This window comes from Bacillus rossius, chromosome 1, assembly GCF_032445375.1.
Source record: "Bacillus rossius redtenbacheri isolate Brsri chromosome 1, Brsri_v3, whole genome shotgun sequence".
NCBI classification, from domain to species: domain Eukaryota; kingdom Metazoa; phylum Arthropoda; class Insecta; order Phasmatodea; family Bacillidae; genus Bacillus; species Bacillus rossius.
The window spans coordinates 93856463-93879392 of NC_086330.1; the positions used below are offsets into that span (position 1 = coordinate 93856463).

A 22930-nucleotide genomic window follows, 5' to 3' on the forward strand; every position below is an offset into this window, starting at 1 on the left:
CCTCTACTTCAATAACATTCAAATTTTTTCTGGTTCCACTTGGGATGTTCATACTAATTTCTTTTCTGAAACCATCATTACATGACAGTACAGTTGCTTCTTCCTCTACCTCAGCAATGTACAAATTTTCTCTGGTTCCATATGTGATGTTTGTGTCATCCATACCATGAAAAACAATACCATCAATTTCAATTGGAAGGGAACCAATATCTAACAAGTCAGTCTCGGTTGTTAAAGTAATGTCGTCAATACCAGGAATGTCGGTGGCATTCAACAATTCACATTCGTCTTGATTGTTGGCATTCTGAGTAGCTTGTCTGTCATGGCCAACTTGACTTTTCTCATTGACTTGCTCTCTGCAGGCTTTCCAGACTTTGAATAGACTACTATTTGAAACTGGCAAAGAAGTATTTTCTTCTGTCTGCAAAAATTGTTCTGTTTTGTTTGGTCCGATCAAGTATTCAATAACTTTCACAGCTATTTTGAAGTCATTCTTTGTTGGTACGGTCTGCTCTTCTTGGCATCTTTCTTTTTTCAGCTCCTGTCGCCTGTGAGAGATACATTTTGTGTAGTCAACATTTTCAGGATTACAGGGGAACAAACCACAAGCTCTGAAACCACTAATTATTACATCTGGTTTAATCGCAGCATCGAAAGCTTCTTTAAATATATGAGCAAAATTTGCTTTTGTAATATTTCCGCAGGACTGTTTGTGAGAGTGATACACTTTTCTCCACATTACTTTTAAAGCCCGGAACACTGTCACATCACATGGTTGCAGTATGTGAGTTGCATTGGGAGGCAGGCAGTAGAGGATAATTTTCTTTTCAGCACATAATTCCGACACTTCCAAACTCAAATGAGATTTGTGACCATCTAAGAACAATATCACTGGAAACACTACTCCATTGCGTGATAACCATGGCCAGAAAATGTTTGCTATGTACTCATAAAATGTACTCGAAACCATCCACCCAGAGTCCGATCTCCCAAAACCCCACTCTTCAGGAATAGTATGAGCAATGTTTTTTGGCAGCCGCTTGTATGGGTAAATTATCATGGGTGGAATAATACTCCCGTTTGCAGAAAAGCTGCACAACACTGTAATGGATTCTTTCTCTTGCCCACCTGCTATTTCGTAGAAATTCTTTAAGTCTGTAGGTCCTAAAACTTTACCAGTCTTAGGGCAAAGCTGCATTCCAGTTTCATCACAGTTTATGATTCTTGCACCATCTTGTAAAACATCTTCACACCCCTCCTCTTGCAAATGAGTCCTGAGATCATAAAACCAGTTGCTAATTTGTTCTTGCGTCACAGAAGCACGACCCTTGGAAATTATTTCAGCATTTCTTTTCCCAATAGTAGGGTGTCTTTTAAGGAACAAATCCAACCACTTCCTTCCCGGCCTATTGTCTTTGAACAGAGTCTTCCGTCCACCACTATTTAAAACTGTCTGTACAGCATCTTGAACTACATCCGGGTGCATTGGAAATCCCAATTTTGCCTTGCTTAGTATCCACATTTCTAACTTCTGTTCTTCTTTTGTTGTCAGCACAGTATCTGGTCCCATTTTTCGTTGAATAGGAACTTTGCCCATAATTTTATTATGAAGTGTTCCCTTAGGAACACCATATTTTTTAGCAGCACTATTCAAACTAAGGTTTCCTGCCTTAATATCTTCTAAAGCTGAAGTGAGGTCTTCTTCGCTATACTTAAAACGTTCATATTTCTTTCCCTGGCTCGCTGTCATTTCCGAATTATCATCCATCTGGAAAGAAATGAGCAATATCTTACTTTATATATAAATTTTGGCAATCTTAAGTACAGTAACAACATAAAAACACATTCTGAAGTGGTCTTGGTTAAAGAAATGATAAGTGTTCATTTACAAAAGCAGCTTTTCTAGTGAATGAACACCACCTAGTTTTGCTGTTCATTTACTGAATACATGCTCTCCAAGTTTGAGGTTAGACCTAATGTCTACTTAGACTTGTAGGCACAGCCATACAGGAAGCAAAGCAAGGAAAAAAAATATTTTCACTGCTACCCAGTAAATGAACACTTTTTCATTGACTAGATTTTCAATGTTTTGGCAACCAGTAACTGAACTCCTTGAAATAAACAAAACTAAGGAGCAAATTATGTCAGTTTAGTAAGGAATTTGCTATTTAAATGCTGCTTTAATCTACAGACATTAATCAAGTTACTTTATTTGACTGTTAGAATAAAAATTGCTAAGCCTAAAATTATGAAATAATCCTCACCTTAACAGCTGAGGCATTCAGGTGGCCATATCCACATCATCACTATTACCATTTGAGCTGTAAAGAAAATGGTGGCACTGTGTCACTTGAAATGACTGCACTGCCATCTATATGTTTACAAGAAAACTACAAAAAATTGATGGAACTATACAATCCAAAGATATCTTATTTTTTAAAGATAATCCCAGAGGTTCATTCAATGGTACGTGTTCAGTAATTGGTACAATCACCCTACACTTATACCAGAAATGTACCAAAATACATGTAATAAAGTCAAGAGACTTTTAGTGCAAGCAGAATACATCTCACTTACATTATATATGTGGATATCATCTGTTAAAAGATTCGGGTTTGGGTTCGAGATTCGGCAATTCCAGTCGAGGATTCGAGTTAGGATTCGGATTCGAGGAAATCAGGATTCGCCCCATCCCTAAATATTAGATATTTAAGGAGAATGTACGTGCACTGCAAACATTTTAGTCAAACTACTTAGGTTTGTTAAAATTCTGAAGTACAACAAGATACTTTATACCAATTGTTTCAGACTGTATTTAATTGGTGCAAATTCCGGACATAGTATTTAAGAATTTGCACAACACACGTTTTTACGCTTTTTTGAAAAGGCATTCGTAAGCAATAACGGTAATGTGTTCACCTTTCATTGTAGCCACATATTTAAGCACTCTTTTGTTTGTTTAATGGAGCATGTTATTTAATTATTTTCAATTTCATCTTTGATTTGGGTTCCAATTGAAAAAATGGTATTTACACATGATTCATAGAAACAAATCTTCATTTATTCAAAGTTGTTTCCATGTAAACATAAACAACAGATATACTTGATAGAATAAACTGAACAGCAGTGATACTTACCACAAAGTTTAACTCTTTAGCAAAGTTTGTTTGATGATGTTTAGCACTATTCGAATTTATGATTATTTATTTATTTTTATTATTATTATTATTATTATTATTATTATTATTATTATTTATACTGGAATAAAGTATGTCATACTATTGGACTGTATCAATAGAGACTTTGCAGAAGTTATTTCTGGAAAATGTGTTTGCATATTCATTAATAAATCCAAAAGAGAGAAAATGGGGAGTTAGACTAAATGATAAATTTACAAGTAGGTACACAAGTATATTAAGTGACTATAACCTAAATTTTTAAGTGATAGAATAGAAAGAATGACCCGTCAAATAGTATTTTACTTGTCCTTGTAAAACGCTGTGTGTCTGAGAAGCACATTTCCTTGAAATTTTTGAGGAAGGCTACTTTCTTTCTAAGAAGGCCTTTTTTTGTTATTAAGTTTACATGTGGCATATGTAGAAAGAATTATTTCTTGTACTGTGTTCATGAATTTTATTCGTAATACTGGTAATAATTACTCTGCATCATGGTGATCTAAATATACTAGAAATAGTGTTCTGACTGATGAATTATTACCTAGCTTTATCTGTAACAGTCATGTATAATTTTTCTGTGGTGAGAAATTATTACTGATACTACTGGTAAACTCTTTTCCGCAGTTACGATTTACCAGACAGTTGTGCAGTCTAGTAAAATTTTCAATTAGAGAGCTTTTAATGGAAACATCAATATGTTAAAAATATATTTATCAATAGGTCTTAAAATTTAATGCATTAGTTACAAGAAATTTGCTGACACTAGTTTATTCAATGCATTTACTGACAGAATATTTTTTTAACATTAAAAATTATCTGTTATTGAGTGTCGGATCTGTAAAATATTAATTATTGGAACCTGTATCAGAATCTGGTTATTTTTCAATATCGGGCCATCACTTCTCCAAATGAAATGCTGCGCTATGTCCTATATTATATCATTTTGTGAGTCTCCTGATGTGTGATCTCCACCTTAACGAAGGCAAATATTTAATTGTAAACAAAAACAAAAATTATGGCACAAAAACTTTTGAAACCAGTGTGGCATCATTACATTCGTATCTCTTCCTCTTAATAGGTCTTGATGTGTGTGACTATTAAAAAAAAAGTATATTAATGTTCAAGAATGTGTGGGTTGATTTCAGTTTTATCCTTTTACTCTTTATTTATATATATTTATATGTGTGTGTGTATAAATTTATTTTTCTAGTAGCTGAACACAAGATAATGCTGGTGAAGCTAGCAGCATTGGAAAGTTAACTATGTTCTAGCCACTTAAATACATTTTATTATAAGCTGTTTACCTGCTTGTTTTATTCACACAGGTACAGTTGTAAAGTCCCAGTGTAGTTGCAGTGTGCCCAGAGCTGTCCAAGTGACAGGTGCGTGGATGATATGTTACAGATTCAACGTTTCCTAGTCAGTCACAAGGACGTGGTCAGCCTGGTCCTGCACTCGGGCAGTCCTCACGTCGAGGAAATCTTCCTGAAAGAACTGGCACGGTTGACTGGCATCATAGCCTGCGTCTCTTACCCAGGTACCCTCTCTCTCTCATCTCTGATACAGAGCGTAGTCGTGGAAATGAAAGTCTGTTTCAGTTACTGAGAGATATCTCATATTCTTTTGTGTTATTGTAATGTTAGCTGAGAGTTGGTGGAAGTTTTACAGGTTTTATAGAAGCTAATATTTTTTTCCAAATATTTTTTTTTTGTTATTTTCTGTTAGTATAAATTAAGGTTAGTTAAAATACATCCCTTAAAATTATTTTTTTTTTGTTACCAAAAAAAATGTATTTAAATTTAATCCTGTGTTATTTCTTTAATTTTCAATGGTATTACAGTAGAATCTCGTTATAGCGAGCACTGTAATAGAGAGAACACGGCTATAACGAGGTCTTTTTGAGGAATTTACGACGTGGTCGCTTGAAGCGCGCTTTTGTTATTTGTCATCTTTATCTCCACCCCTCTCGCTCGCCACTAGACATCTTGCCGTTGACGCCTGTCACATTCTTCAGCCTTGCAGTCGCCACCTAAGTGCGTGGCTTTATAAAATAATCCCGTCCTTTCTTTCTTTTATTAAACTTACGTTAGTTATCTGTGCCTGCGACTTCACAGTCACAGCATCACTGGCTGGCTTAAAGGCCAAGGTATGCTCGAGTCGAATAAACCAAGCCTTTGAATATACAGTGAAACTTCGTTAATAAAATACCGGTTATTTCAAAGTTCGCGTTTATTCGAACACTTTTAATTCCCCTTCAGACTGGGATAGCATATTTAATGTCAATCAATACGGTTAATACGAAATATTCGTTATTATGTATTACGAAGTAAGTAGGGGGAGCACGCCGGTTCTGGGACACTGTAAACAAAGCGACAGGTGCACCTGCACCTGTCGTGCACTTGTCCGACAGGTGCAGGTGTGACAGGTGTTTTTCTGACAGGTGCATGTGTGACAGGTGTTTTTTGACAGGTGTTTTCCTGGCTGGGTTGGTGACGTCACGTGGAGGGTGGTTGGGTGTATTGATCGTGAGCCAACTTCGGTAGGATCGATATATCTCGTCGGGTAACTTCGGGCGTGTTCGTTGGGGAGGTGGAGGGTGAGGGGGTGTGTGTGTATGTTTCTAAATGAGGGAGGTAGGTAGCGCTAGTTTCGCGCGCCGGAATTATTTTTACAAGTATAAAAATGTGAGGGGTGGCGACGGTTGGATTCGAACCTTCGTTTCTGGATCGTTAGTCCGTCATGCTAACCACAGGACCACGAGACCATATTGGAGAAAATAATTTCAGATGTTGTACATATATATATATATGCTTATAAAATATTTATTTTTTTAAAGAGAAGGTATATATATATAGATATTTTTTTTATAGTGCTAGTCGGCAAATTTAAAAACAGGCGGCCGCCATGTTTAATTTTTTATAGTGTTAAGCGGTAAATTTAAACGAGGCGCATCGGCTGCTATGCGGCCGCCATGTTTATTTTTTTATAGTGCTAGTGGGCCAATTTAAACGGCGGGAAATTAAAAAAAAATATATGTATAGTGTCGGCTGCTAGTCGGCCGCCATGTTTTATTTCTTTTTATAGTGCTAAGCGGGAAATTTAAAAAAAACGGGCCGGCCGCCATGTTTATTTCAACATTGGAAAAAAAATAATAATAATTTCGACTGCTAGGAAGTAACCAGAACAGCCAACTTTGGAAAAAAAAATTAAATAATATTATACAGTAGAACCTCGATGATACGTTCCCGTTTCATACATTTTCCCGTGTCATACGCCGATTAATTTTGGTCCCGCCGAAAGTACTATATTTACAATGGTTTTCTTTCCCGGAACATACACTTATAAAATCAATAATTTCCCGTTTCATACGTTTTTACGAACCGGAAAAGTCCTAAATTCACAAATTTTTTTGTTATATTCCTCCTGATAAAATACATTTTAATGCTTTTATTTTGAAAAACGTTCATTGTTTACCTTTGCAAACGTAAGAAAATAACTTTATCGCACCATAGATATGGATAGTATCAGGAAGACTGTGCACTTCGCTAGTAGCATCTATGGCCAGCACCAAGCAAGACAAGTGGCGCAAACTAGCAATGATTATGAAAATGGTGCACGCGCTTTACCAAGGCACGGATCTCATATTTTGTGCATTCATTAATCTTTGAACTGAATATACCCGTTTGTTATTGTTTTCTTACGGTCGGATTGTTTTGTATTTTACGTTTCTCAACTTAAAATTTTATTGAAAAATGTTATGTTGTATAAAGTTGACGTAAAATGAAACAAACAAGCAAAAATTTCTGATTTTTTTTTTTTACAATAGCCTAATTTTTTTTTAATTTCTAATTTAGGCTTGGTGACTTCCCCCCCCCCCCCCCCCACCCCCCTAGAAAGGACTGCTTTACTTGATTATGGACTGTATTTTACTTTTATGGTGGTTTTATTATATGTATATATAATGATGAATTCATATCTTTCATTAATATAATGCAATTATTTACAAATTATGTATTTAAGTTTAATCTGACATTGTGCTGGTATGCTAGATTGAAAAAAAATTTTATTATTGCCATTCCCTTTTCATACACTTTCCCGCATCATACACCATTTTTGTGCCCTCCGTTGAAAAGTGTATGACAGGGGTTCTACTGTATATATATGTATGACAATTGATTGCTGAAAGTCGCCATCTTGTAGTACAGCATACCAGGCCGCCGTCTTGTAGCATAGCACACCAGGCCGCCATCTTGTAGCACAGCATACCAGGCCGCCATCTTTTTTTCTTCCCCATTTATAGTCATTGTTTTTGTTTTTTGCATTTCTCTCAAGTTTGAATATAAAAGAAAGTATTATTTCGTCAGCCACTACTCTATGACTATAGTAGTAGTAGTAGTAGTAGTAGTAGTAGTAGTAGTAGTAGTAGTAGTAGTAGTAGTAGTAGTAGTAGTAGATGCCAAATTTTGAAGAAAAAAACACACACTGAAGTGTAGCCATGTTTTCTTATAGTACTAGACCAGTCTAGTTATAGTATGCTCAATTTGGTGTGTAGCATGTCTGTCTATAATAATAATAAATAAAAAAGCTATAGGCATTACTTATGCTTATAGCGTGATGATAAAAAAAAATTATACTTTACGTATTTCAGCGAATTAAAACTAGGATGGGGGGTGGTGTGTAGTAGGTGAAAAATATTATAGTATGTATGGCGCCACCGGTTGCCGGCTCAAGATTGGGATTGACTAATTGATTGTGAGCCAACTTCGATAGGATCGATAAAAAACAGTATGCTTATTACGTCACTTGTCATTTAAAAGAAAAGGTATTGTGCATGTATAGACATTATACATATATATATATATATATATATATATATATATATATATATATATATATTAAAAAAAATTAAAATATTTTTTCCCAATGGGTGTTGGAGCTGCGCAGACGACGACGACGACGACAACGATGGCGCGTACTCCCACGGCCCTTTCGTTCGTCCCCCCAGTGTAATTTTTTTTATTTAAATAATGACTCAGACAGCCAGGTGTCCGCATAGGGGACGCCGCTCGCAGAGGGGTGGCGGCTGCAACCGAAGACGGCTTCGAACTCTTCGTCTCCCATTGTCATTTTTTTTTATTTAAATAATGACTCAGACAGCCAGGTGTCCGCATAGGGGACGCCGCTCGCAGAGGGGTGGCGGCTGCAACCGAAGACGGCTTCGAACTCTTCGTCTCCCATTGTCATTTTTTTTTTATTTAAATAATGACTCAGACAGCCAGGTGTCCGCATAGGGGACGCCGCTCGCAGAGGGGTGGCGGCCGCAGCCGAAGAGAACTGTATACAAATGTAATTTCTTCCAAAGTTAAAATATATATTTTTTCCCCAACACTTAAAAAAAAATATTACGTCTACCTGGTGTGTTAGTTACCTGTACCTGCCATTTGATTAATACCAGGTAAAAGTAACTTGTAATAATATTATTTTGCCATAGTCTCGTTTACGTAAATGTTTCTGTTCAACTATAATGTATGTATGTATGTATGTATGTATGTATGTATGTATGTATGTATGTATATATTTTTTTCACACAGCAGTTTTTTTTTTTTTTTACGAGTAGCGCATTGCTACAAAAATTATATTAAATAGTACGTTAATTTTTCCAAACAAAACGAGTTTTAAACATTAACAGCAGTCTACCATGACCGCATAGTTCTTTACACGTATTACCAATTTTCTGCATACTAAGTTACCAGCCACAAGTAACACATAATGGGTATTGAAATAATGTAGTCAACACAACGATATTACTTAGTTTAAAAAAAAAAAATTATTTTTTATCCCCTCCCCTACCCCGCTGGGCGTCCATTGCCATCAGTTTGGCCACGACTTCGCCGCTAGGCAGAGCCGGCACCTTCTGCTTCGTAGCAGGTAGCCGGACCCCTCTTTTTTCGTCGGCTGTTAGCGGCCGACCCCAGGGACATGTCCCAGAGGGGCCCGCCACCAACAGCAGCGGCGAAGTCTTGGCCGGCGGTGTTGGAAGAGCAGGGGGAGAAGACGGCCCTTCCAGCAGGTCTTCTGCGAAGAAGGCCGCCGCAATGTCGGCTGGTATACTGGTCCCCCCACCCTCCTCCACCTCTTCCTCGAAGAAAGAGGCCGCCAACGCTGATGGTATCCGTTCCATTTGTCTTGGGGTTGGGGAGATCTGTAGAACGTCACACAAATTTCAGGCATCCTATCAAGAGGACGATTTATATAAATTTAAAAAAACAGGGGAATATTTTATTTTTACATTTAATCAGGATAGATTGAATATACTTTGAGAGGTAACTTGAAACAAACTTTTATTTTTACGTTAAATCATGATAGATTGCATATACTTTGAGAGGCAACTTGAAACAAACTTTTATTTTTACGTTAAATCAGAATAGAATGAATATACTTTGAGAGGCAACTTGAAACAAACTTTTATTTTTACGTTAAATCAGGATAGAATGAATATACTTTGAGAGGCAACTTGAAACAAACTTTTATTTTTACGTTAAATCAGGATAGAATGAATATACTTTGAGAGGCAACTTGAAACAAACTTTTATTTTTACATTAAATCATGATAGATTGCATATACTTTGAGAGGCAACTTGAAACAAACTTTTATTTTTACGTTAAATCAGAATAGAATGAATATACTTTGAGAGGCAACTTGAAACAAACTTTTATATTTACATTAAATCAGGATAGAATGAATATACTTTGAGAGGCAACTTGAAACAAACTTTTATTTTTACGTTAAATCATGATAGATTGCATATACTTTGAGAGGCAACTTGAAACAAACTTTTATTTTTACATTAAATCATGATAGATTGCATATACTTTGAGAGGCAACTTGAAACAAACTTTTATTTTATCGTTAAATCATTATAGATTGAATAATATGCAAGCTATCATGGTAACAGGGAATATATTTTTTTTTTTTCAAAAACATCTCTACACATTTTCTTTAACATACTGACGGTTTTTCTCTCCACATGCATAATGGAAAGGATCATGGTGCGGCGCGGTGGGGGGAGGTGAACACACCCCTCTCGGGATAAGTTTTTTTTTCTTTTGTGTGTGGGGGGAGGCGGAAGAAGCGCTGTTGTTTGCCTTCAACCCCCACACACACACACACATATATATATACACGCTTGAAACCCCTCCGAGCAACCACTGCTCGGAGGTTACGTCAGCAGTGTTCGTCTCACTGGTGAACGTAATCAGAGGGAAAAAAAATGGAAATATGTACAATGATTAGGAGGGATCGGGCGAGGCACGAGTTTTAAAAGGACACAGATCTTTATGTCCCCAAGGTAATGTGCTGACACCGTCTTCAGAAAGCCAACGCTTATCGTCTCCTGAAGACAGTGCTACCTTGTTCACTCGCTCCGTAAACACGGCGTGGCCTCGCGAACGGAAATGGTATTGACTGCCTAGAATCCGTGAATTTTTAAGCAAGCAATCCAGGTAATGAAGGAACAGAAGTGATCGGATTACGTTGGCCTTAACTCCTTTCGCTTTACGCATACAAGAACCATCCTCCATCTTGTATGCGTAGAGTTTCGGGCGAAGACCCACGTATTCCGTAATGATCTTGCCAGCGGCTTCATCTTTCATCACCCCTGTTACACCCTTTTTGACTAAGGGGAAGCGTTGATCATTACCTGGCGTATAATTTGACGTGTCGAAACGTGAAGTTAAGTAGGGTCGAATGGAATCGTAAACGTTATCACACTGAACGTGGTAAATTAACGAATCAGTGTCCGAGTACAAGAGATGCAGAGACTGGAGGGAATTTTTTTTGCATGTAGTTATAATGAAAGTCGTATAAAATCAATTTTGACAAATCTAAAATGGCGACACCCGTGTACAAAGGTTTATCGAAGGTTATCGAACCTTTCTGCAACTCTATGAGAACTAGATTTTCATCGACGATTTGCCGAGCCTTGAATGTCGGACAACCAATCAGCTCGCCTGCCCCATAAATACTTTCGTAACACGAAGCGATGCGAATGTCTCTGTGTCTTCTAGAATCTTCTAAACTTTTACCGTAAACAGCATTCGATAGTAACTTAAAAAACGATTTTTCGAAGGGATTCGCAGCCTGGGCACGACGCTCAGCATTAAAGGTTATGTAATCTTTCATCCAGGCCGCCTGTTCAAACCGCAGCACGCGGTGAACCTGGCCGATGACCGCCCCATACCGAACGTAGTGCCGCAGTGTTTTAGCATGAACAACATAATTATTACGCGGCGCGAGAGTTAACAATAATTTACTCATTCGCCCGTTTGGCGGTACGCCATTCACAGGGGCCAGAGGCAGATCTGATAGGCGGTCGTGACAATCATCGGGAAAGGTCAAATCCACTTCCGCGAAATATGACGTATCGCCATCTATGTCAATGGCGTTGAAATCCCAACTCGCATACTCATCCCTGGGAACCCACTCAAAGTTGCATTAAAAAGTGGGCATCGTAATTTTGCAAATTATGAAAAACCGCGACGAGTTGATTCTTTTGCATCCTGAAAGCCAGGTTGCATTTAGAATGGGCATAACCACGTATTTCACCAGTAAAATGGCAGTGATCGAGCACCGACTGCCCAGCCAATACCTTCTGACAGATATGGCAATGTGTTTGACTCGCAAGCCTTGCAGAGACGGCCGGGGTTGGTGTCTTAATAGTAATGTTCTTTGAATAAATATCGCAAACCCACTGTGTCATTGAAACTAATTCTGCGATCATTTCAGCAATACATTTATCACCCTCGAATTGCACATACTTGGTCAAAGAGCTATCGTACCCACATACTAACAAAATGCTACATGCATAAGGCACGTGTTCGTTTACCCGCGTAGTGCTAGAAGACTCGTCACCGGGCAAACAGGCGGAGAAAGGCTTCAGGTAACACTTGGTGTCACAGTACGCAATAAAGCCTAGGCGGTCCTGTTTTGCAAAGTTTGTAAATTGCAAATACTTGTTCTCTTCTGTAGGGAAACAGGTCCGCACTGCTTGATGCTGGCTGCAGAGAACATTGTGTGAATTTAATCTGTCTTCGCTTGTAAAATACTGAAGACAGCACTCGCAAATCCATTTCTTATGTTGCGTCTTGGACAATTGTGTATGCAATAATCTGGACATTGATTTTATGTAAACAAAATGTAGGTGCTCTGTCGCGCCACTCGAACGAATCGCCAATATATTTACATGTCTCTCTCTTCGCTCAGAGGATACGCGAAGAGGCTGGATCGAGGATTCAGATTTGCCACTAAAACATTCGTCAACGATATTCCCCTTAGAATCTACGCAAGCGTAAACATTAATGGAAATATCATTGTTCCTCTCAAATGTTTTAATCTGATACAGAGTGGAGGGAAACGTCAAGCCATTCGTATTAAAATACACGAGTGGATTTGGATACGAAGTGGCTCGAGAAACATTGCCTTCCACCGTCGACACACCTGCCATGACGGCATACAGGAAACAGTGCTGCTCGGGACACTCAATGTTAACACAAGCTTTCCTATTGTACAAAAACGCCGGCAATTTCGTGTGCGCTGCGCCAACCGTGAAAACTCTATAGCTTGAAACATGTACATCCATGTTAATCAATCTTTTTAGGGCCCAGCCACTGCCACGCGCACCGAAATCACTAACAAGTTTATTGATTTCCGGAATGAATGTTGAATCGTAGATTTCCCCTACCTCATCAGAGTGCAGTATCGCGGTTGAGTGAGTTGTGAAATGAAAAGTTTCACTCTCGTTTCCCTCCGCAGATTCCTTAACAAATGAAGCCGAGAGTGAAACGTAAACTTTAAAGGGGCGAATTAATTCGTTAGTTAAGTCCAGAAAGGGAACCCTACATCTCTGTAGAAACCGGTCCAAGTCCGGATCGACATTTTCAATATCATTTCCAATTCGAAAGTCCACTATCTTGTTAGCAAATGCAGTGTTCAAGGTAACACCCTCCAGGTGAGGCAAGACGTCGGGCCCCTGCGCCAACTCCACCCCTGACCCCCGCCCACCATCGCGAGAGTCAGGGATAGAAGGTCCAGCTTCATTAAGACGGAGTCGCTTTGCCTCGGGGGAAGAAGAACGGGTACATATTAAGAGAAAAAAGATAGAAAATAAAGAAAGAGAGAGCGAGGGAAATTACGTTCAACAGTGAGCACAAAGCTAAAACAAAAAGAAAAGAATAAAATTTAGTAGACGTATTTATGGAGTATGGGTTTGACATAATAATTTTAAATTAATTTTATTTCTTCAGAAAACTATGATAGATTGTACACGAAATCTCCCATCCGTTTGCAAGATTTTAAAATAAATTTTTTTAGAGAATATCTCTAGATGGAAATATTTTCTAAAAAAAAAAAAAAAAAAAAAAAAACATTTACGTATTAATGAAGTAGGAAACGTTAATAAATTATAGATGGTAAATGCGAAAACATTGTGTGGTAGTAAAAGGTGAAGAAAGTTGAAGTTTAATATTATTTTCATGTTAAATGAAAAAAAAGAATATTTCCATTCAAAATGATAACAATAACATCCTAACATTTCAAACAGCTTAGTAAATACATTTACAGTAAATTGTATCTATCTATCTTACCTTTGCTGGAAAAAACAGGAGGCGCAGCTCTGCTCGTCGAGGTAGCAGCAGTGCGGCAGCAGCAGCGCGGCGACTGATCAGAGACTGTGGCCCCTCACAGTCTGTGGCGTTTATATATTTAACTAATCTGGCAAGATGGCTGCCAGTGTTTTTTTTTTTTTTTTTTTTTTTACTCTGGGAACCCCTCACGCCGCAGCGCGTTGCGTCTGGTAATTTTTTTTTTACAACTTACCACCCCTCCCTCCAGACGGATCTCACCCCAGTAACACAATGAACAGGCTAGTATTCAAATAATCTAACAAGTAATAACATTTACAGTTTTTATTCAAAAGTCACTCTTCAAACCACTCCTCATACAATAAATAAATTATACAAATAACAAATTACATGAAGAGTTTTTTCACAAAACGACGTATTAAATTTAAAAAAATATTATGACTCTTTAATCAGAGTCCAAACATACGTAGATTACTGTTCATATTATACCACACTTATGTGTGTTTTAAATTACAACAAATAATTGATATGAAGAGGTTTTTTCCACAAAAACCACGTATTAAATTAATAAAGCACAAGTCATAAAACTTACAGTTTGTTATACATTTCTATGAGTACAGTACGTAGGGCTATTTTGGCATTGCTTAGGTCTCTTTCGTGCTGGTTCTGCTGAACGTTGTGATCACCATCTTGACTGATGGGTCCCAGATGGCTGAGGTCTCTGGTTCGAGTCTTGCGCGGTGCATACGTTGCGGGCGCTCTCCGCTGACATTTCTTGCGCGCTGGTTTCGCAGGCTCGATGATAGCTGATGCACAGTCGGGTGAATGCAGTTCTGGCATTTGCAAGGCGTGATTGTAGACTTCGTCGACACTGCAAGGCAATGGCGTGTCTTTTCGCATGTAATTAACTGCACAACGTCCGTACGAATTGCACTGATTAACTTCCAGGGGTAAATCGTTAGTGTCCGGGTTTATAATCTGAACAGTGTGAAAGTGACCGTCACAACTCTCCACATAGTTCTTCAGGATGCCATTATTCCAGATTGAGTACTCCACCATTGATAAACCACGAGACAGGTTTTCATAATGGTTACCCGGATTAAACGACATGTTTACTCGACCGAGGCTCACTCCACACTGAGCTGAGAGTCTGTTTGTCTTTTAGCAATTATACGTATGGCTTCCATAAATAAACTTGCAATGTATTCACAGAGGGTGTTACAACACGCTGACTCACAACAGTTCATGGTTTATTTATTTATTTTATTTTTTAGAAAATTTTACGTTTCGTCGATAGCTTGAATCCGACATATGGCGCAAGAGGTAATGATTTAGACACTGAAAAGTTTTACTCTTTTATTACTTTTGCACGGTAAATAGGACATAGGTGTCCTACACACGGTGTGTTCAGGTCGTCATCGTCTCCCAACAAAACATTGTACGTTTTCTTCCGACAATGATCGGTTCCGGTACAGCGCTCTATGAAAGTTTCATCATTTTTAACTCTAGAGGTCCTGAGTTCATCAACGGTTGTTGGATGTTTAGCCAGCGGATGGCATAAGTGCACGTAACAGTTCTTATCTTCACAGTGAAACGATGTTAACAGTCTCATGTTAGTATATGGGAATGATTTATCCCAACACATGCGATAATGGATATTATCGCGACACGATTCAAAGTATACAGGCAGACGTTCACAATCCTTCTCAATGTCGTAATATCTAACACAGTATTCGACACAGTGCAGGCTAGAATGCACGTAAAGATATCTAGTTTCTTGACAGTCGTACATTAGCTGCAGTAAAGTGTGAGTTAACCTAGGATCCGCTATTCTGTGTTTCTTCGCTTTTTCTCGCCATCGGCGTGAAGCCAAAGAAATAGGAATGTCATAGAAGTTTCGTTCACTTTGATTATCACTAAAACCATCATCTGACAATTGTTCTGGGTTCGTATCTAAATAACGAACATCCTCGAACAGCGGTATGGGAACGTCCAGATGTTCACCGGAAGCTAGTCTTAAGTCTGCGGGATACGGCCCGCGGATGTGTCTAGACTTTTCCCTCTTGGTCTTGATGGGGTCTCGGCCCCAGATGGGTGGGAACATGGCGGACGTCGCTCACCGGAGCTGTTACTGGCGAAGACGGGCGGGTGGCAGCTGGTGGGCGTGCGGGTGGCAGCTGGCGGGCGGGTGGCGGCTGGCGGCTGGCGGCTGATGTCTAGCCGCGACGGCGGCCATCCTCCTCCTCCTCGTCGTCGGAGCCGTCTGCGGTGTGCAGGTCGCAGATGTCCGGGTTGCACGGCACACTCCACGAGTGGTTGCCCCCGTCGAGGAATGTTGCGTGTGTGAACGAATCACACGATTCACTCCAGGCAACCACCGTGCCGTTGGGACGAAGCACCTCGAACTCAACAAAACCTTGCTCCTGGCCGGGCCACACCTGCACCACCTCATCTGCGGCCTCGACGAGCAGAGTTTCCGGAGAGCATGGGAGGTGTGTGTCCGGCCGTAGGAGTCTTACGCTGCAGTTTTGCTGAGTGCAAGGCAGCTCTATCACTTCCTTGTCTGCGTCCTCGCGAACCAGGTGTCCCAACGCTGTGCACACGTGCAACCACTGCCGACCGTCCGCCGTCTCGAAGTTCACGCGACCGCAGCCGAGCAACACATCCCGATACAGCGTTTCCGGATTAAACTGCATTTGTACGAAGAGTGGCTTGGAGGGTGACTAGGCTCCCCTACGAACGACGCGTTACATTTATAGCACCGAGGGTGGCCACCCCACCGGGCTCCCCCATCCCTACGAGCCACACTATAACACCGAGGGTGCCCACCCCCACCGGGCTCCCCATCCCCACGAGCGACGCTTTCAATTTATTGTATCGGGAGGGAAGCAAGCAGGGTCTGGCGTCGCTTGGCAATTCTCCAACGCCCAAGCCCTAAGCAGCGCGGCGTTATGTCGTGACGTAACGGGCCGTGCACGGCTATTATCTTGCGTATACATTTTATTCAGTTCTTTCAGTGACGGACATCCGAGCTCGGTCTGAGCATCCTGAATATTAACATGTTTTTTACACAACTTTTCAAGCCACCTTTTTTGCTCTACACCTGCCACCATTACGGTTCCGCTGATGTGTCCTGACAGGATGTTTTGCAACGAAGTATACGGAAACAGACCGTCATCCCAATGGATGCCGTGGAAATGTCTAGTTAACCAAGAATTTGTTCTCTGGTAATTTCTGTGGAGGTACTTCCACGAGTATGGCGGCTGAAATGTTCTCGTAATTATCTCCCCTTCGTCATTAGCCAGGCTTATCTCTTTTAAGACGAAACCGTGCTGAGAGTAGCATCCCTGGAGGTTGGCATACAGCATGACGTCCCAGGGAAGACTGCGTTATCACTTACATTACATTAGAATTTTAATAGATTTGTCTCTCGGGTTATACGAAACCAATCGATCGTGCAGAATTAGTGCGAATGCTTGAGTGCCGACGGGAATATTTCTCGTTGTGGTAATTTCTATTCTACAATCCACGACTCCTCCAATCATCTTATCGTTCTGTTTAGACACATCAAACACAAAGAGAGGAGCCATATCTTTAAATTTCTCCGGATCGAGAAGTGGTGATGATTGACGACCGTAATATGAGTCTTGAAATTCCGCGTACATGTTATACACCAGCAGATAGCTATCATTAGGAAAATTACTATCCAGGTTTGTGTACGGATAGGATTCCAAATTCAAAAAAACTTTCACATTCTTAATGTCAACATGATCAAACTTTGATTTATCACCGGCGACGTTGTTTTGCCTACCCGTTTGAAATGCGACTATTATATATCTAGGCTTTTCCGTATTAAATGATGTTTTCACGGACCAATGTACCGATTGAGATTGCGGCAGGGCCGGATACGTTTCGAGGCTCCAGGATCGGAAAGCAATGTCTATGTTTTTTCCTTTTTCAACCATTTTAAGCAAACGAATCCTCTGTGCGGTAGAAACGGTTACATGAGGCATTAGCCAATCGATGCTCGTGAGTGTTAGTGTCACAGGCAACGGTTGCGCTGCCATGTCTAACACCGCGTTGTTCTGAGAGTTTGAAACAAGTAACACTAATTCTATCGAACGTTAACTAAAACGTGTTTATAATCTTCGAAAAATCCCATGAGACGACTCAAAGGCACGCATATTTCAAAATCGCCGTTTGCATTAATGGGTACACTATAGTCTTCAGTCAAGCCCCAGCCGGCCATCTTGGAAACTGCTTTTTCACTGGGCGTTAGCGAAAGATAGTTTTTAATCATAGTGGCTAATCCAACGTCGCAACATTCATCTATCTGTAAATTATTTACCTCGTACGCGATTCTGTTAAACATGTGTAAAATTCCATTTCTGACAATTTTTGCGTATGTAGCGGCCTGGCCATCCGGTTTGTATAATGTACCGGAGAGAAAATGAAAAGCACCGATGGTTTCCCGACTCGTGCAGACAACGTACAACTGATGTACCCGTACTTCTCTACAGCAGTCTACAGGCAGATCACTCTTAAGCCGCTCATTATACATGCCCCTCCATGTGGGTACGATACTGCCGCGCGATGCCCGTTGCCATGGAGACGCAGAAGGTATGAACAATGCAAAATCCTGTTCTCATGCAGACAAAGTACCCACTGTTGCCTGGTTTTAACCACCCATGGGATCTAATTTTCGGAAAATGTCATCCTGCGTAACATAAGGAACATTACTGTGAAGTTTCAAGTATGTAAAATATATATACAGTAAGTCCTCGGTTTACGTCAGGGTTACGTTCCTGAAAACCGCGACGTAAATAGAAACGACGCAAAATGAGCCATGTTTCATGCCACCGGCCGACCACGGCCCAAGGTCGGCCGGAAGCGCTGGCATACAGACGTGACAACGGGCAATTATATCAGCAAATTACAACCGACAGCGTGGTAAACAAGTCCAACTAATACTACTCAGCTTTATAGAATGGTTATTTAACCAGCTGCTTTATTACCTTTATTGATTGAAATATAAAAACAGATATATAGTCGTTTGGAAGACATCTTATGTAGAAAAAATCATTAATTGCAGTGAGCTGATACTGTAGGCCTACTACAAACGCATTTAATCACGATAAAGTTAACAACGGCACGTTTAAAACTCCGGCCAACTCAATGATATCATAGCGACTGAAGTGTAGTGATGGGTCGTTCATGAACGATTCGTTCAAAAAGAACGAATTGTTGAGAGAACGAAATCTTGCGATTCGTTCGCGATGTAAAGAACCGGCTCTTTGAGAGCCGGTACCTTGAAAGATTCGGAAGAACGAAAACGCGGAGAGAACGAGAGAACGAGATGAGGAGATGAGAGAACCGGCCACGCGCCCGGTCTGATTCGTTCGTGAAATGATTCATGACGTCAGGAGTCTGAAGAATTAGTAATCACAGCGTGCGCATGTTCACAAGAGCAAACGATAACTGATCAAATAAAATAGGGACAATAGGGTAACATGAAAAGTATCTATACCTGAAAATGTGAACTGTTAAGTAGTGGTTTAAAATTGCTTTTTCACATTCACATACACAAATTTGTAAATAAAAAACTAAAAAAAAAAAACCGTATGAATTAAAAATAACAGGGAAAGTAACTACAAATGTTCACACTTACCATTTTTGGGTTAATTAATGTACTTCATTTGTTTCTCTTCATACTGAATCGCAGTAGTAGTATTAAATTTTTGTCTTTTTTTCTCTAAATGTGTTGGTCTACATGTAAACACTTTACTGTCACTAGAGTGTAAATAGCCTATATATTAATATTTGTAACTTAAAAAGTAATAAAATATAAATAATCTTGTTTCATATACGCAACTGTGATTCACTGGCTACGGAAAGCAATGTTCAAATTCAAATACAAAAACACGTACCTAATACTCTAAAGGATGAACGAGTTACGACACCTGATAAAAGAGCCAGATCCCATACACAGAAAAGAACGAATTGACTGAGATGAACGAATCATTTCACGGAACTGATCCAAAAGAACCGTTCTGCCCATCACTACTGAAGTGTAGAGCTGTAGCAAACCGTATGTATTCGTTACTGAGTAACGGGTGCGGCATCTAGTAACGAGTAACGAAACGTTACACACGAATGCATTTCGTTACTCACATTTTTCGTATGTTTTACGCATGCGCGCGCTTATTCGTTACAAAGAACGATGTTTGTTTATTAAGAAAAGTATAATTTGGAAATTCGTCGTCCAAGTTTTTTACTGTTTATTAAAGGTATTGTGTGTGTAGACAAAGTTTGAGATTGGAACAGAAACAACGTAAGAAAGTATTTTTTACAAATTATAAATATGTATGTTTTTGTTTTTTATTATGGCGTATTTTCACATTTTTTCTTCTTATTTTAAAAGAGATATTATAATAAAGCTGCTCTAATGAGATTTTATTGTTTCTTGGTTAACAAAAGCTGTTAATCATCAAATACTTTTAATTGTTTATATTCGATTTATTATTATTTACGCGACGTCATACTGTACGCGTACGAAATACGACTCGATTCGTTGCTGTTACATAACATAGCATGTTATGCGGTATCAGAAGTAACGATACGAAAGTAACGAGTACGAATTGTTATAGTAATGAATACATACGGGTACACTTTTTTTAGTTACTTTTACACCTCTACTGAAGTGCCAAGGAGTTGGACGAAAGGGGGTAGGAGAAAATGCTGTGTCGTTGCAGGAAGTAGATAACACTTCTACGTGCGAGATACGTGGGTGGCCAAGCGGGCGGGCTGGTAGTATTGCATCACCGCGCGGAGAGCAGGAAGCGTCCCTCATGATGTATGATAGATAAAGCGGTGAACGTGTAGCTTACGCTACATAACATAAATTAACTACCGAAGGAAACAAAGAATTATAAACGAATTATATACGGTTTTTTGGTTAAAATAAAGATTTACGGTCATTGTAAACGACGTTACTGTGAATCGGCGACAACTTAAATTGAAACATGAGTACTCAAACATTAGCGACGTTAATCCGAAACGACGTAAATCGGTACGACGTAAATAGAGGACTTACTGTATTAGTAAAAATAATTTACCAGTCACTGCAGTAATAATATTTCTAGTCTTGTTTTCATATTAATATGTATTATATTGCTCAGGATTACATTGATGATTAACTCATGTTTGTAGCAGATATTTTTCTAAGTAGGTACATATGTTGATAGTTTTCCTTGGTAGATCTATCAAAAAAACATAAATAGTAAAATGTATGAAATAAATACGAAGGAATTTAATAGTGATCATAGTACAAAATTTTGAATTATTTTTCTATCCTTCTCAACACCAAGCATCTTATCAAACATTGTTTTAGACAAAGTTTTGGAAAATAATTATGATATTTACAAACAATTTAAACAGAATTGATAAGATGTCTTCTAAGGCAGTTACGTTTTTTTTGTCCGGTGAAAATTTTTTTTCGAACCTATGCAGTTATGGCTGGTTGTATCAAAAATTTATTTAGAAAACATTTTTCGGCATTAGGTACTCCGAGTTATCATACGTTAAAACGGATTCGATATTATTCATATTATGGGTGTTGTTGCGATTTTTCTGTTTTATAAAATCTTCCCCATTTCGAACCAATTGTTCGGATTTTTTCCATAACTTACTCGACCGACAATTTCCATTACCGTATTTTATTTATGATTTTGGACGTGACTTGTCTAAAAATACGGCATTTATCGGGCCCATGAAAATGTGATATATATATATATATATATATATATATATATATATATATATATATATATATATATATATGGGATTTTTAGAACATAAAAGAAAACTATAAGAAATGTTTGTCTACAATAGGTAGTTTTTATTTGAAATTTACATAAAAGTGGCATTATTACAAATTTATATGTGTAATAGTATAAAATATTATAAATTACGATATGTTTCTTAAAATTCTTCTTGTTCAATCAGAATTACAAAGACACGCATCTCCTGAAATTCGTAATGTGTTAGAGAATTGGCAACAGCGCGCGCCATAAGCCGTGTACTGCAATCTAAGAGTGGGACGGGCTATAGAAAAAACACAATTTAAAACTCCATATTTGCGGTTGATCAATTACTAGCTGCCCGACCCGGCTACGCACGGCTATACTAATGGAAAAAAATTAAGCCACATCTTCCATTTATAGTAATGGTAAATAAAAAAAATTCAGTGAAAATTTATTACAATGCTGTATAATGTACCGGAGAGAAAATGAACAGCACCGATGGTTTCCCGACTCGTGCACGCAACGTACAACTGATGTACCCGTACTTCGCTACGGCAGTCTACAGGCAGATCACTCTTGCGCCGCTCATTATACATGCCCCTCCTTGTGGGTACGCCACTGCCGCGCAATACCCGTTGCCATGGAGACACGGAAGGTATGAACAATGCAAAATCCTGTTCTCATGCAGACAAAGTACCCACTGTTGCCTGGTTTTAACCACCCATGGGATCTAATTTTCGGAAAATGTCATCCTGCGTAACATAAGGAACATTACTGTGAAGTTTCAAGTATGTAAAATATATATATATATATACTTGAAAAAAAAGGCAATTTTTGATATTTAAAGTGGTACTCGCAATATTTCAACGGTGATGAGGACTGCACTAACAATGAAATAGTCGTTGCCATAGAGACATATGAAGCATCAATAAAGCAACAGACGTTGCCATGGTGATTTCCTACCAAAAACTGAAAATTTTGATATATTACGCCCCCGAAACTCCCCTTGGGATCGGATTTCCGCAGAATCCTTTCTTAGTGAGCGTCTACATCACAAAATGAGTAACTATGCTAAATTTCAAGTCAATCGGGCGTATAGTTTTAGAGATCTCGTGATGAGTGAGTCAGTGAGTGGTATTTCGCTTTATATCTGTGTGTGTGTGTGTGTGTGTGTGTGTGTGTGTGTGTGTGTGTGTGTGTGTGTGTGTGTGTGTGTGTGTCTCTCTCTCTCTCTCTCTCTCTCCTTGTCAGAATTGTAACAGGAGAGGAAAATTATTGATGGTACGAAAAATGAAAATTAATTAAAAATAATAA

General features: G+C 39.0%; 1 protein-coding gene across 1 annotated transcript in view; it reads left to right on the forward strand.

Annotated features, from left to right (window-relative positions):
• The window catches only part of LOC134540217 (nuclear pore complex protein Nup205), a 279586-nt gene that overhangs the window by 235422 nt on the left and 21234 nt on the right, over positions 1-22930 (forward strand). The window contains exon 29 of the mRNA XM_063382820.1: positions 4581-4713. Within this exon, the coding sequence (XP_063238890.1) occupies positions 4581-4713 (133 nt within the window). The remainder of the gene's footprint in view (positions 1-4580; positions 4714-22930) is intronic.